This window comes from Wasmannia auropunctata, unplaced genomic scaffold, assembly GCF_000956235.1.
Source record: "Wasmannia auropunctata unplaced genomic scaffold, wasmannia.A_1.0 LD336106.1, whole genome shotgun sequence".
NCBI classification, from domain to species: Eukaryota; Metazoa; Arthropoda; class Insecta; order Hymenoptera; family Formicidae; genus Wasmannia; species Wasmannia auropunctata.
This window is the reverse complement of record NW_012026784.1, coordinates 4,285,772-4,302,382: the sequence shown is the minus strand read 5'-3', so window position 1 is coordinate 4,302,382 and position 16,611 is coordinate 4,285,772. Positions and strand designations below refer to the sequence as shown.

General features: G+C 33.3%; 1 protein-coding gene across 1 annotated transcript; it reads right to left on the bottom strand.

Annotated features, from left to right (window-relative positions):
* Positions 1-2,791: 2,791 nt before the first annotated feature.
* Positions 2,792-14,603, bottom strand: LOC105452942 (homeobox protein SIX1-like). The gene is made up of 4 exons (XM_011694505.1): positions 13,264-14,603; positions 12,622-13,083; positions 4,614-4,930; positions 2,792-3,342 (listed from the first exon to the last, which is right to left on the bottom strand). Exons 1-4 carry the CDS (start codon positions 13,596-13,598, stop codon positions 3,173-3,175), a joined length of 1,284 nt encoding a protein of 427 aa, XP_011692807.1. The 5' UTR covers positions 13,599-14,603; the 3' UTR covers positions 2,792-3,172.
* Positions 14,604-16,611: the final 2,008 nt, after the last annotated feature.

Below are 16,611 nucleotides of genomic sequence, written 5' to 3'. Positions count from 1 at the left end.
TGTTGTAATCGGAAATTCAATGAAAAACATGAGATTTTGATCATCTTTTCTTTTTGTCTTTTGCGGACGCATTGAAATTATGTATATCGCCATATCACTAATAGAAATAAATATATATATAATATGGTTTTCTTAGCAAACACATTTTTTGTTTATTTATTCATTTATAATTAAAAGCTACCGTAAATTTTCTTTGTACTGAAGAGATAATATTAAAATGTAAACTATCGATGAGATAATATATAATGAGAAAGATAATATTTATTAAAATCTTTAATAATATTCGAACGTTAAAAATCTCTTCCTGTTTCTTTCCTTTACTTTCTTTTTACAAATTAAAGATACTGTAACTGATTATTTTATAAAAATTATTTTTATTATTTAAGTATCATTAGCCTTGATATCCTTTGCGTTATCTTGCAGTTTCTTTTCCCAGATTGCGAATTTATCAACTGTACATACAGAAATACTCCTTGAAGAAACCTACTATTTCGATTGTTAATACAGTTTTAATATATTCCTTCTCGTGTTTTCCAGATAAATTAATATAAACTTTAACAGAATTTGAACAAACCGCGAAATCTTTTAATGTCTATTAACGTTGTCATTTTGACATTATAGATTAAAACAATTATAAAAAAATATTTAAAACAATGCAATTGAGAAAAAACTTGCTCCAGAATTAATAAAAAAATTGAGGTTTAAAGAAAATGCACAATGTTTGGAGGAATATGTATTTTACATAAAGCATTTATAATATATTTATGTATATATATGTAAATTGATAATGATACAGCTTTGTGTTTACTTCTTACAAAATAAAGCAGGGATGAGAAGCAGCGTACGATTAGTACTCGCGTGTATGATTTATATGTTTATGTGCGTGTGCGTGTTCGTGTGCGTGCGTGTGCGTGTCTGTGTGTGTGTGTGTGTGTGGATGGGTGTATGAACACGCAGGTCTATTTATTAAAAATCCATAATACATTGTTATTTTTTTATAGCAATATATACATTACATACATAATCCGTATATTATCTACTCGTATATATACAATTGTGAAAAAAGAAAAGTATAAGGCAGCATGATTTTTCTCAGCTGCGCTACACGTTCATTGCTTTTTCACTTTTTACGATTCATCATAATTTGCCAGAAGCTTCGTTATAGAATTACTACAAATTCTGTAGTTTTGTTGCAATAATTTACAATAGCACGTAATACGTTTACATACGTTTAGGACGTCAAAAAATATCGTACACCTAACAAAATAAGCATCTTTCTTACATTCACTACCGGTTGTTTTCACTCGCATATTCAATATATCTTATAAGAAATAAGATATTAAATTAAAACAAAGAAATTCTCTGAATTCCTCGGCATTCAGAGAAGTCGAAATTAGAGATTTACAATTAATTATTATATAATTTTCATTGATAGAAGGCGATTAATCCGCGACTGACACAAGAAAGAAATATATTTAAAAAAATTATACTAAAATTCTTACAATTATGTCTTGAAGTCTTTGGATTTACAAGCATTTAAAAAATTAATTTTATTTTTTGTAAAGCGCACATTTTTCGTGATTACAAAATGTTTAAATATATAAATAAATCCCTCAAATATAGTGACATATTTATGTGAGAGAAATTTTGGTACGAAGCTATAGCTTCATACTAAATATGTCCTATAGGACATACTTTAAAGAAAGGTGCGCGAAATAAAATCAGTTTTTTTATCTCCTTCCCTTTTACATTTATGATCTCGTCTTCTCATTGATTAAGACTCGCTCGTTCCATAGCTACGTGATATAAATTCGATTGCACTCCGAATTCTGCATATATAACATGATCTTGTTATTTGAGTTACACGGTAATTTTCATTCAAGAAGACATATTTAGAGATGATATTAAAAATGTTCAGATTAATACGAACATTGATTTACATTTTATTTTACAGCTGTAATTTTATAATTACAATGTCATATATAGTTTATATATTATTAATAGTTTTATAATATTAATATTGTTATTAATATTAGTAATAATATTAATATTATAAAACAATTAATAATTATAATTTATTTTAATTAATAAAAATTAAGTAATAACAATTTTAGATTTCTCATATATGTTTGATATAAATTATCTATCACTTTTTATCGTGTTTTATCGCTGCATCAATAGACATACAAATTGCTTGAAAAGATCATTGAAAAAGTCACCGTGTACCTTCTCACTTTAAAATGGATTTAGTTTCAGTGTTTCTTAAACTCTCGGAGTTATACAATAAAGAAGAAATTATATTTGTTTAAACGTGGCATCTATAAAATATACAGGGTTGGGTAAGTTATAATATTTCTTTAAGTAAGTTAAGTTAAAGTTAACAGTCTTAAAAATTTAACTTATAATTAGTTAAGATATAAGTTAGTCCAGCATAAAATTAATTGAATTAAAAGTTAAGTTAATAAAAAAAGTAATTGAAAATTTAAAAGTTAAAATTTTCATTTTAAAATTTTATTTCTAAATAAAGTTTCTAAAATAAAGTGTATATTTGTTACACTTATTTCTGTCGAGCCACGGAAAGAGGACCGATTTCGAAGGACTTCTAACATAATTTAATGTATAGAAGATCTGCGAGCAGTGATTTCTTCCCGCGGCCAGACTATAAGTATTTTATTTTGAATTTAAAAGAAGCACTAAAAATGTAACTTTTTTGAAGTTACATTTTTAATGCTTTAAAAGTTAATAGTTGCCGATAAAATGTAACTAAATTAAGTTAAAAATTAAAAGTCTAATATGTAACTAATAATAAGTTAAGTTAAAATTATTTAACTTTTTAACTTAACTTTTATTTTTTTACTTAGATACTACCCAGCCCTGAAACTATATTGTTCACATTGATATATATGTAACAAAACATTCGGTACCTTTTTAAGTAAACATTTCTCGGGCAAGTAATTAAAATAAAATTAAAATAATTAAAAACGATTGTGTCACTTGTTTTGTGAAACAACTAATTCACCAAATATACATAGACTGTTCTTTATTGCGTGCGCTTGGAATCGAGACGAGAGAAGAAGCGGAGAGATCAGGCGAAGGCGTGTATACGCGTCACCACGTCATCATTCTGACTGTGAAGACCTTGATTACTTCGATCGTCCTCATAATCCGCTAGTCACATGGATGGTGGCGGCAGCATGATCTCGTAGCCGGCCGGCACGCTCTGCTGATGATGGTGATGATGATGGGAGCTAGACATCATCTGATGATGAGTCTGCTGATAATACTGATGGTGCATACTAGAATGGCTGGAGTAATAAACCGAGCTCTGCTCCACGTCTTTACCTTAAAAATTGAGAATATTAAAAATTAGAATAATGATAATTTCAAATAGACTAGTTTGAGTAAACGAAGGAATCCGTACTTATTAACGTTACGTCCAATCACTAATATTTTGTATAAAATTGTAATATATAATATTTTTTATATACAACTCTATGGATTATGTAAAGTTAAAAAATTAGGAATTAAGAGAGAGAAAAAAAGAAAGAAATTAAATTTTCATATATTAAGTTATATAATATCATATTATGTAAAATTAAATTAAAAATACATAAAGACTTAACTTAAAAACACAATAAATTCTTGTACAGATGTCTCTGAAGTTAATGGCAAAACAGGTACGGCTTTAGCATATAAAACTAAGTCGAAAATGCTTAATAAACGTATATCCAATCTCAAACGATTTCAGGGTTACGAGGTATTGAAGTCGTTTTTGTAAAGAAGCAATGAATTGAAGTAAATGTTGTTTAATGTTTATTCTGCTTAATTTTTCATAAAAAGTGTTCAAAATTTCTTTCGTCGACTTTGACACTTTTTAAGAATAAAATTCAGGATTTAGGACTACAATGATAATTGATTTAATGCTGTCGAAGTCATCTGCAAAACTTCAAACGATTTTCAAAAAGCTGGAAACAATTTATTAATTTGTGCTAGAAAATATGTCGAAGTGGAGGAATTTTTGAATATCTTTTGCATTTCTGATGGAAACATTTTTAACAATTTTGATATTTATTATACATATATGGTTGAATTTGGTATAAAATTTCCTTTAATCTTTATTCTTTAAAAAATTTAAAATTTGTAAAAATAATAATTGGGGATAAAAGTATTTTAAAAAATATTAAATTCTCTACAAAATCTAAATACACAGTTATAAAGTATTTAAAAAAATTATAAAAAATTTATCTAAAATCATTTTTCTGTATATCTCATAGTTTCGCTGATAACACTGTACGAAATTTACGTTGAAATGTAATAAGTCTTTTTTTATGTATTTTTGATTACAAAACACGAATTTGGGCGTGAAATGTCTCTAGCATGTCAAGATTTTGACAAATCTGTTATAAGAGTTACTAAAAATTGCACTTTTGGCATTTTTCGATAATTAATAACTCTGGACTGAGATGTGCTACAAATTTGAAATGAAAGATCTAAGCTACCGTTATAATAGGATAAAAAATAAACCAAACAACGATGGTTTTAAGGTTGTATCGAATTTTACCGAAACTGATCTTATAGCAATATTTTCTAAAGGTTGTGAATAATTAATTTACCTGTGTCGTAAACACTGCGTCCGTAACACAAAGTCTTAACGTCGTTCATGGGACTCAATCCGCCGTTATGAGGATGTGACGTATGAACGGATGATGGAGTAGGAGTAGCGTAACCATGATGAGGACCCATGGGACTCATACCCATCGGACTGCATGGATTCATGACTGGTGACATACCCATGGTTGACAGAGGTGACATTGTGAGATTCGGACTGTCGGAATCGATACTCTGTAAAGATTGGATACTACCGCCGTTGCTCACTGAGCTGCTAATTGTACTGTTAGTCGTGCCTTGACAATTCAGTGGTAGCATATCCCTGTAAATAAATTACGATTTTATGATATTAAAAAATGTTTGATAAATACCTTAAAAAAAATATTTTAGAATATAATAATGTCGTACTATTTCGTAGAATTTTGAAATTTTTGATTCGATGCCCATTATTTGTTTTAACTTTTAAAAATATTTTTTGGCTATACATATATATAGATATATATATATAGGTATATATATATATACATATAATCTTTTATAATTAGTCAAATAAATCTAATATCTTTCTTGTAATTCTACCTGTATCCTACCTATCCTGTATTTCATAAAAATCAAAGTTAATGCTAGATTAATGTCCAATTTGAATATCCAATTTAATAGCACAAGTACGTTTTTGCTTTTCACACAGATTTACTGGAAAGGACACTCACGAAACACAGACGAAACACAGTATGAGGTAAAATATAAAGAAATCTAATCAAAATCAAATGTCTAAATGAGTGGATCGTGGTACAATAGAAGACCGACAACGGGAAAAAGTGTAATCAACCGATGGTGGTAACCGAAGATTGCCGCATTCACACACATTCAGCATGCCAAGTGCCAACGGTTATTTAGTGGGCCATTCACGAACAATGTTATTTTATTGCTAAAGTGAGATTGTACGAGTGGCAAACGGGATTGCCACACCGGATTCCTTTTTAGGTTTTGACCAGAATCCATTCATTTAACCATTCGATCCCTTCATATTTTACTTAGTATTGTGTCTTTGACAATTGGGTCCTAAATATTCTAAAAGATTTTAAAGGTTATTTTTCTCATTGATACAAGACGAAAACTTCATATAACCATATGTATTCGCAACAGCTTAATTTAAAGGTCATTAGGTGTCAAAATTAAAAGAAATGTGTCATGTCAAGCATGAAAATTTTTTTAGATTTTTTTTCATTCAATCAAGGGTAACCCAAGAATAGAGAAAAGAGTAGATAATCTTTATTTTTTAAGCTAATTCATTTTTCGTTGTTCTCGTTATTTCATTATTCTATGTATAGTATATCTCATTATTCACATGAATTTTGACGTGTAGAGTGCAACGAAATCAGTTTTATCTCTTTCACGTTCGGTATCTCGGTCACGTTCATTTTTCTTTTTAATTTTAATTTCGGACTACGATTTATACACTTTTATTATTTATTTATTATTATATCGTTATTTATACAAATTTATCGTTGCGACTATGCGGATTGTGCGTCTTATTGTATTGGAGTTTGGCCATGCAGCCCTTCAACTGCATGGACAGTAGTCGGAGATATTGAAGACTATTTCTTCGCTTATCAACCGCGGAAGGATACGCAATTAAAAAAATGAGCAAGAGTTTATTAATTGTCACTGAAGACACTGACTAAAAAGGATAGCCGAAACGTATAATATGTTTCACGTGAGAATAAAGTAGATTATAAAAATCGTAAATTGCTAATAACTGCGCCGATCTGCCTTATTTACCTTCTGTAGTTTTAATTTATTTTTCTCTGCGCTAAATTGAAAATTTTACTATTAGATTCACATCTCGATAAAATATTACGTAATATAGTTAAATCATGCAAAATTATTGTGCGTAGTATATTTTATTTCAGGTTATTACTCTTCAATATTAATTATATTTATACATAGAATTATAAGTGTTATTTGTTACAAATTATGCATTTTTATTGAGTTTATAACGATAACACTTATCACCAGTGACCGATATGACATTCAATGTGTTAAAAATTCTCTCATTTTTTATAAAAAATTTTTTTTGCTATTTCTTATACAGGATGGTCCTTAAGTAATCTAAAAAATTTTAAGGGCAGTAATCGGACACATTCAACACCTTACTTTTGTCTCTGACTAATAAATTGTTAAAAGTCAATGTGTCGGTAAAAACTCATTCTCTTATAGGCTTTTAAAGTTAATAAAAATCAATGGTCAAGCCAAATCATGGTCAAGCCAAAAATTCTGACAAAAAAACCACATTTAAATAGTTTTGACCCTTGTAAGGAAATGATCCTCCATAAATCTCTTCTCTTATGTGAGAAAAAAATATTCGGTTCCTCAGACATATGTGTCTTTATTGTCTTAGAAAATGTCAAAAAATTATTGAAAAGACGATGAAAAAGATATATGTGTCTTTACATATGTGTCTTTATTGTCTTAGAAAATGTCAAAAAGTTAGTGAAAAGACGGTGAAAAAGAAAAAGTCGTTAATTTTGAGAAAACTGAGATCTTAACTAAGGTCAACAGGTATATTAAGGCAGAATATAGACATGTGCGTACCGAAAATTTTCTAATTATCGTATAAAGCTACCGAACGGTATAAGAAGAAGAATAAAAGGATCCCGAAGTTGATGAAGTCTACCTTATTTCTTTGGGTATTGTTCTACGACGTTCCGTGGAAATGAACCGCGAAGTGGTGCGCGTATGCGTGCGCACCTCACACACGGTGGTCCATGTGCAATGTATAACCACCGCTCCGCCCATAACCATGATGATTTGGCTGCTGCACGGAACGCTCTCTCCTGCGCCCGCGTTCTCCGTCGAACGCAAACGTCGCACCGCGCATTTTTTTATGGTCGCGCCTCACAGCCTCAAGGTCCGGATTTAAAGGAATACGCCCTACATGTACCCCAACGCCCTGCATCTCGGGTCCCTTTCTTCATCCTGACGAATGAGAGTCCGGAGACCATGGGATGGATGGACGAGAGGGAGATTTTTAGGACTTGTTTAGAGCTTGCCGATAATATTTCGGAGAGGCTATTAATGTCGTCTACGTTACGATGTAATAGGCGGGCGCATAACTCGGAAGAAAGAACTTGAACATTTTATGTAATATTCTACTAATTTTTTTCTAAAAATTAAAAATCTAAGCATAAGAGAATCGAAACATCAATTTTGTATTAGCTTGATTCGACACTTAGAAGTCTATATTAAACTGCAGGCTTATAGCAGATAAGCCTGAGAAAAAAATTGAATCATTCAAAAAAACCGTATTTAGCGCTAACATTTCTATGTTAATGTGTCTTCACACCTCCCTTGGTAGCGAGTAGCGACCGTATTGCTCGATCTAACGAGGAAAAAGGCGCGTCCTCGTTCTTGCGCGGCACACGCGAAGATAAATCGAGGTAGCGGCGGAGGGCCGGCCGTGGCCTTTATGTAGTAAACTATTGGTAGTGCGAACAGCTCAATGGTGAAACGGGAGATGTAACCGAAGCTGCGTCATAAAACGGTAATGGGGCGTCGCGTTTCCTTTTCCTAGGGCCTTCGGCGAGAAGCAGGAGAACGTTAAGGACGAGAAAAGGGGAGGAAGTTCAACTTGGTCCTCTGCCACCAAGAAAAGAATTGTTTTCTCGAAAGGAAGAGGAAGGGAGAGGAAAGCTGGATGTTGCGAGAATGTTATTAAACGATCTCGCTTAATTCTAAAAATCCAGTGCATGATTCAGCGGATGAGAAGCGAGAGAAGTTATATTGAAGATCTCTTTATATTTAATTAATTTTTGAAATCTTTTCTTAGTAAACACAAAGTTCTTTTGCTGAAAAGTATCGCAGAAATTGATAAATATAGACTTGCAAATAATTTAAATTATGTAATAATTTAAATAATAATTTAAAAGAAATTTCACAAATTAATCTTGCTTGTTTTACCTATTTCTATTATGTTACCATCTTAAAAATCGGAGAAATGGCAACTATGCCCATCATAGCCTACCATTGTGCTCACCAAGCCTTAATTATATATTTTTATTTTATATTTAAATTATATTTATTTTATATTTAATATAAATTTTGTATATAAGAACCTAAAAGAAAATTAGTATTCCGCCGAAAGTCGATTTTTAAAAGAAAAAAAAGTGGCAACATTTGACACAATACTTTGTTATTTTCTCTAACAGTCATCAAAATTAAGCTTGTTGTCGCGTGGATATTTCTTTTCCAGAAAACTTCAGATGTGATTGCCATTCTTTCAGATTATTTGATCGTGTGTATTGCTAAAAAGACTTAGAATAGAAAAGAATCCATAAGATTTTTATTCATCATCATCTCAATATTACTAATTTCTTGTAAGAAAAAAATTATCAAAATTAGTTGGAAATTTTTCCTTGAGTCGGAAATTTTCCCAGAGAGCTGGAGATTCGTCTAAAAGCCGGAGTCTCCGGTCAAAAACCGGACAAACCGTGCCCATCACAACCTACTGTGCCCACCAAGCCTAACATTTTTTATTCTACAAATTTTATATATCTCTGAAAATATTTGAATGTATAAGAAACTCTATCAAAGAGAACTCTATCAAAAAGTCTGCACCATTTTCTTTTGTCTGAAAAGCTTAATTGCGCTAGCTGAAAAATATGCACACAAGTAGCTCGTAGAAATGAAAAAAAATTGGGATATACGAATATAACGAATACCAGGGTTGAGAACAGCGGGGTAGATTTGACCAGCCGAATATCTCTTGACGCGAGAGCGATGGCGACGCTACGCATATACGCACGTATCCCTCGCGCGTGAGAGGGACGTGGTGTGCGTGCTCGGGTGAATTTCTGGCGGTGCGCGTTATACGCAGTTTCTACGTGCGCTCGAAGAAAGGAGCGGACCAGAGAGTGAACGCAGCGTTGTTATGGCTACGACGAAGCCGCGGTCACAGCTCGCTCTCTGCCGGGCCTCTCCATTCTGACGGACCCATTCTGAGGAGCCCTCCTTCCCTCCCCTACCCACGTCAATTTCGTCCCTCTCATCTCAAAGCTCTCGAGAAATGTGTACGGTTTAACATTTAAGCTAATTACTAATTAGTATAAGTCAAATATATATTTTGGAATATGTATTCTCTTTGATAACTATTTTTACGAAAAATTTTTCTTGAGAGATATTTTGTTGCAAAATATCCACTTATGTAAAAGCGAAATAATTTCTTTATCGTATCAGTACGATAAATATATTCTCTGTGAAAATAATTTTGAAAAATCACAAGCAAAATTTGGAAAATGTAATATACATATGTATACAGTGTACATACGTATATTATAACTCAAATATACATTTTTTCATAAATAAAAATTTTTTAACCTTTTATGATTTTTCTATAATTATATCCTTAATATATGTGTGCAAATATATATTTAATATATATTTTAAAAATAATTTATTATACTATCGTTATCACGTAACGCTAAGTTATGATTATAATATTCCTATTATTGGATTATGTTCATGACTTTCACAGCTTTCACGGGTATTCTCTTTAAAAGTGCCAACAGATTTACGGGTTTTCTCTATGTCTTGATTCATTGTTAATGTCATGCCTATGGCATTGATACAGTAAAAAAAAAATTCTATCCTTTAGCGGCACCTTCTTGATTTCTAAAGGACTTTTCTCTGAAATTCGGTCTCAAAAAGATACTCTAAAATTTAGAGAAATATCGTATAACTCTTGAGTTTTGATTATAGTACATGCGCCACTTTTTTATAGATAAATATGTGTTTGTAGAGGAATATGCTTTGTGTAAGATTTTTTGCAAGATATTTCATAAAGGAAATGTTAAGAATTCTCAACTTACAAATAGAATATTTTTTTGGGGGTGTATTAACAATGAATCAAGACATGAAGAAAACCCGTAAACTCGTTAGCACATATTATTGGATTAAACAGAAAATTCGTACTGTTTTGTTTGCTAAGAGATGGCATTAGTATAAATATAAAAAAAAAAGAAACGGAACCGAATTTTCCGTTCAACTCAATATATACGATAAACAGACTGTTCTTAGCCTGACGTAATGCGACGGATTTCATGCGTCGCTCCGGGAATTTTGCTCTCGATCCCGTGTGTTTCGATCGAGAGATTAAGTCTACGCTGCTTGATCTTATCGTAATTTGCGGCCCCTGTTATGTCAATAAACGGCTGAACACGCGTCCGGCATTATCTAAGCGTGACTACCTCTGCGTTTTTTTTTCTACGTCTCTCCCGCCGCTTTTCTCTCCCGAGTGTATCGTTTACCAATGAACCTCGCGCGTAACATAACGACCCCAACGAGTGTTGGAGCTGCCAGACTTTATCCCCCTACTCATAATCGTCACAAAGGACGTCAACACGATGCGGACATTAATTAGATAAACACGCGGATTAGATAATCACCCGAGCGGAAAAGAGAATCGAACAACATTGGCTCCCCAAAGAATGTCTCATGATTATATCATCGCTCGATTATCATATTGAGTATAATAAATATTTTTGTGGATGCAAAACGTAAGAATCTGTACATTAAACTGAATAATCTAATTCAACTGCGAAAAAAGAAAAACGTAAGTTATTTAACGTTTCTTCAAATACAGAATTTAATACTAAATTTCTTTCCAATGTGATCTTTATCGCGATTTATTCACTGATGCAATACTCAAAATAACATAATCTTGTTTTCGCAGCCATAATTACTTTTATTGCAAAATATAAATTTTTCTTCAAATGATTTATATAACAGACGAAATTTTTATATCAAACTTTTTTAATTTTTCAAATGGTTGGATTTCCTAAGTTATATCGTTTTTAAATTAGTGCTTATACTTCTGGATTAGGTTATCATATAAAGATTCGAAGAAGTAAAGTTTTGTTCAAAATTAAGATGATCACTGAAAAGCTATTTAGTAGAATAAGTAAATGATTTATTGTTTCCGGACAGAATTTTGAAAAGAAAACACTTGTGAAACACTTGTTGCATCCTTGAAAAGAATAATATAGATGTGTAAAGGAGACCCCCCGTCGCGCGCAGACATATGTAAGTACCCGTGGTGAGACAACGTGACGTGTAGCGAATTCGATTTTGAACATAATAATCCTCACTTAGTATTCATTAGTGGAAAATAAAACTATATATAAATTGACATAAATATGGACCTTTTAACTGAATTTCACGCACGATTTTATCTTTTTTTTTCTTTCTTTTTGAAGAAAAAAAATTAATGGTGCAAAAAATTAAAAAATACTAAAAAGAACATGTATTAATATAGAGACGAGTAAATCACAAAAGCCTCGATATATTTTATTGTGCTGTTTGGTAACGATTCGTTACTTTTTACGTTATCTTTTTAATGCTAAAGCAAGATTAGACTAAAAAAATACTTTTAATAATATTTTTAAAATATCAATGAAAGCAGTAAAGCTTTTTATTTTAAATTCGTAAAATCATCAAAATTTAATAAGAAGAAAGATTTTAAAATGTTCAAAATAAATGGAATTTTGATTTTCATTAAATTTATAAATACAGCCTTTATTTATACTTTTTTATACTCGATTTTATGCTTAAAAACTTTAACATGATAAACAGCTCAGTGAGCTTAGTGATTTTTTAACATTTAAAAAAAGTAACTGTAACAGTAATGGTGTTAATATTATTTCCCAATTCTGGTAAAAAGTATCAAAAATATTACATCGAGGAAAGAAAATATGAAAAAATACAGGCGAATAGGTTTAAAGGAAAGGCGCCGCTGCGAATACCTAATAAATATGAATAAAGCCAATTTCATACAAAATTCGTTAAATTTGTTCGTTTGATTAATCCAATTCTCGATTCACAAGGAAAATCTTTTCTGATTAAATGCTTCTCTGCAATAACAACCTGCGTGTATTTAAATATATTTGCAACTTAAGTGCTCTCATTTATAGTGCATTTTCAAGAATTTGTAAAAATTTATTTATAAAAAAAACTCACGTTCTTGTTTGCGGCGTGCGATCTCGCTGTCGGCGATTCTTGAACCAATTGGACACCTGCGTGAGCGTCAAGCCAGTTTTCTTCGCGAGATTCTTCTTTTCGTCCGGCGTAGGATATCGGTTTCTCATGTAGCACTCCTTCAAAGCGTTCCTCGATCGTTCTTTGAAGCAGTACACGGTCTCCTCGCCGTCCCAGATCGTCTTCGGTAGGGGATACTTCTTACGCAACCGATACTTATCCACGGCGCCCAATGGTCGACCGCGAATTTTCTCAGCTTCGCGATAATGCGACTTGAACCACATCTGCTGGAGTTCGGGGTGTCGACGCGGCGAGAAAGGATGGCTCTCCAGGATCGAGTAAAGCTCGTGGTAGGCTCCGCGGTGAAAAGCAACAGCGGCACGCGCCATTAGCACGCTCTCGCCTCCGCGCAACAGTTCTCCAGGCGGTAAGGACCAAAGAAATCTGGTATCAATATTTATTGTATTTTTAAAAAATAGATTTTATAGAAAAATAACTTTGTTTAACTTTAGGATTTTTATTGAAAAAAAAAAAACAGAAATTTTAAAAATCTTATATACTGCAGTTTTTGAATAAATAAATAAAGAATATATAACGAGTTAAAGTACATTCTCTTTGAATTACCTGGATAGTTTCTCAATGTCTTGGCTTTGCGACAGCGCCTCGCACATGCAAGATATCTGTTCAGGTGTAAAGTTATTAGTACTGCTGCTAAGGGAGAGACCGCTGATGTTCCCGATGTTGGTGTTTACGCTGGCAGAGTTGCAGGTGGAAAGCTCCTGCGAATATTGGGGACTGCCATTCGATGTCGGCGTTAGATTTTGAGGATGATGAGTCAGCCCGAGACCGGACATTGACGATGTGTTGTTGTATTGCGCGGTTGCATTGCGATGCACGACGCCCATTTGACTATTACAGTCGCTGTTCGGTGATGACAGCTGATCCGAACTATCCGACATCCTTGGCTGGTGGCTGCGTGCCTCTCATGAATCCAGGTGTCGGATAGGAGACAGAATTCCGTGCTCATTCGCCGATCTCAAGCGCGAAAAACGTTCGAAGACGCAAAGACTCCTTCGCGATTCCTTTTCAAAGTTAATTCAACGACTATTTATTTTAAATTACAAACTGAATTGCGGTCGTAGTCAACTCTTAAATTAACAAGATTAACAATTTGTCATGCAGCTCATCTGCATTAAGTTAAAAAAATTCACTTGAAATTTTGGACATAATATATTTTATTTATATCATTATATATTTCATTCCCAACAGATGTTTGTCTATTGTCCATTTCTTGCCTTTGGATTTTCTATTGGTAGAATTTTTATCGTAAAATCTTTAATTTGGAGATTACAGCCTACGGCTTCTTACGAGAAACTCTTATTTTCCCGCTTTTGCCATTTGGCAAATCGGGGCATTGTCTGTCACAGTATTGTATGTATGTCTTATAGATCGGCCGGATGAATAACTGATGACGAAAGTAAGCATCCGTTATTCGCACGTTCAAGTCAACGCGACGGTTGTTTAATCACGCGCGTTTCATTCATGTCGATGCCCGACTCCATTCCCATTCATCAAGACTCACTCAAATAAAGTTGTGACATACTTTAAACCACAATTTCAAAAATTGTTCGCAAAGTTTAATTATAAATAAAAAAGATAATTTTTATAAGTACAATTATAAATTTTTATCAAACAATCACTATATTCTCACGATATATCCGACGGTCCGTACACTTCATCACAGAAGAGTGATTCGAATTTGTAATGATTATCTATTAATCATTCATTACAGTGACTATTATTTAATTTTTTAATAATTCTTCTCTAAAGCCGACGAATATATGCAAAAAAGGTCGCCACGTCTTGACTCCTTAAAAGATTAAGGGCTAAAGAAAGAGAGAATATAAATTCTTATTTTTACATCTACATTTTGATAAATTCTATAAATTTGAATTCTACAAATAAAAATAATTCGTTCTTTGTTAATAAAGACAAATTTTAAAAAATTCCTGTTACGCGTATGATTATTTATTTGTCCTTCAAAATCGTGTTGAATTAAATTCCGCACTGTAAGCAAATAACTTTAGGCTTGAGTTCCGGCGGCGTCTGAAAGTGTGAGCTCTTCGATTTCGACAAGGTTCATAATAAATTATGTAATCATAATAGGGGCTACTTCTCACATTCACAATAATTTTTTGAGAAAGCTTAGTCTTTTTTAAAGATACCAATTATCAGTCCATTTATTTACACCGTCAGGTGTGAGTCCTCCAAATCCGCTACCTGAGTTGTTAATCCTCGTGACTAACCACTATTATCCTTGTGATCCACCACATCCCGCAGCGAAGGCATTGAACCAACCATAAAAAAGGAAGTACGTGTATATGTATATTCTTCTGGTAAACACACCACCGCGTAATACCAGTGCACTGTTGGATTTCCTTGTGTTCACTTCTCGTGTATCGAGTGTCCGCAACCAACCCCGTTTTTACGTCAGATGCAACGGCGTTGTGAAGCAACCGATAGGCGATCGCGCGAACAAACAACCGATTGCGTAACCGATATTCCTTAGGAGGATGCCTTTGACCGCGACAGACGTTCTCACTGAGTGACCAAGTCACCAAGTTAGTAAGGCGATCACGGTCGTCGCGTTCGCGGTGCGGCTGGCGGCACCCGTCGTCCCGCTGGCTTCCGTCGTTGAATTGTGGTCGTGCGGCGGCCTCCGACGACGGTTGTGGTGGTGCCCGGTGGCAACGCTGACGATGCCGATGCCGATATCGTTCTCTCTCTCTCTCTCTCTCTCTCTCTCTCTCTCTCTCTCTCTCTTTCTCGTTCTCCTCTCTTGTTCCATCTCTCTCCTCCTCTCTCCTTTTCCCTCTGCAATCTCCTGTTCAACCTTCTCTTTTATTTCGGCACCACGATAAGCGAGGAATGGCACAGCCACTACCCGGCGATTGGTCGTGCGACGTACCGCTGTGCTCCATTGGTGGAAATCGGGGGCGGTGCGAATCTTCTACCCCCTACCGACCACGAGCTTCACCCCATCCTAGTCGCCGCCGGCCCCGCGACGCTTCCGATTCCTCCGAGCTGGATTCTCACCTGGCGACCTCCGCGACAGACCGATTACCTGGATATATCGAATTTCGGCGATTCCTTTCTCGAATCGGACTCGCGTAATTTCTTTTGTTATGTAACTGAAGTGACGAATTATGGTATTGTGCTCAGGCTTCCCCTTGGCCTCACCCTCCATTCTTCATATTTATATTTATTTGCTTTCTCATGTTGAATAGCCTTAATAAAACCCGTATATCTCTATAGATATAATTATATTCTCGAAAGAATAGTTAAAAATAAATTTATTACATATATTGTTAGTGAAAGATTTATTTTCTATTATTTTGCTCATCTTGTAAAATTTGCTTTAAGTTTAATATTAAAAATAATAAATGAGAACTGACGACCTGAATTAATTCTTTGTACTAGCTTATATATTGTATATTAAAATTAATAAATACAAATTATCAAAATAATAACAAAGTCACATAACAAAGTATAAATATTTGTACTATAATGCGATCTTATTATCATATATTATCTTTAATTATTAATCTTATAAGCTTATAAACCATTTTTTAATTTTAATTAAAAATTAAAGTTTAAAATAAAAATTTGTATAGAAGTGCATAGTAAAGAAATTTGCTTATCGAAGATTTGATTTTATTTATATCCTTATATATTAAGTAGTTTCCAATTTACGACGTTTAGCAATTTTTGTGCAATTTTTTCGCGTAGTAGACACTGTTTTCCACTATCACGGAGCTATCGAGGAATCACGAAATACGCGTGTGACCAATAAACACCGGAAATGGAACGTGTCAACGTTACCGTACACCGTGTTGTGATTCCACGCAACGCTATCGCCTTGTGTTTGATTAATTTCACAACAACCGGCAATAATCATTCACCCTTCATCGG

Bases quoted from the DNA above. Each gene is read 5' to 3' on its own strand.
- LOC105452942 (XM_011694505.1), bottom strand. From the start codon at position 13,598: ATGTCGGATAGTTCGGATCAGCTGTCATCACCGAACAGCGACTGTAAT. The intron at 13,084-13,263 runs GTAATTCAAAGA...TATTGATACCAG, and splicing joins GACATTGAGAAACTATCCAG to ATTTCTTTGGTCCTTACCGC. The intron at 3,343-4,613 runs GTAAATTAATTA...TCAATTTTTAAG, and splicing joins ACGCAGTGTTTACGACACAG to GTAAAGACGTGGAGCAGAGC.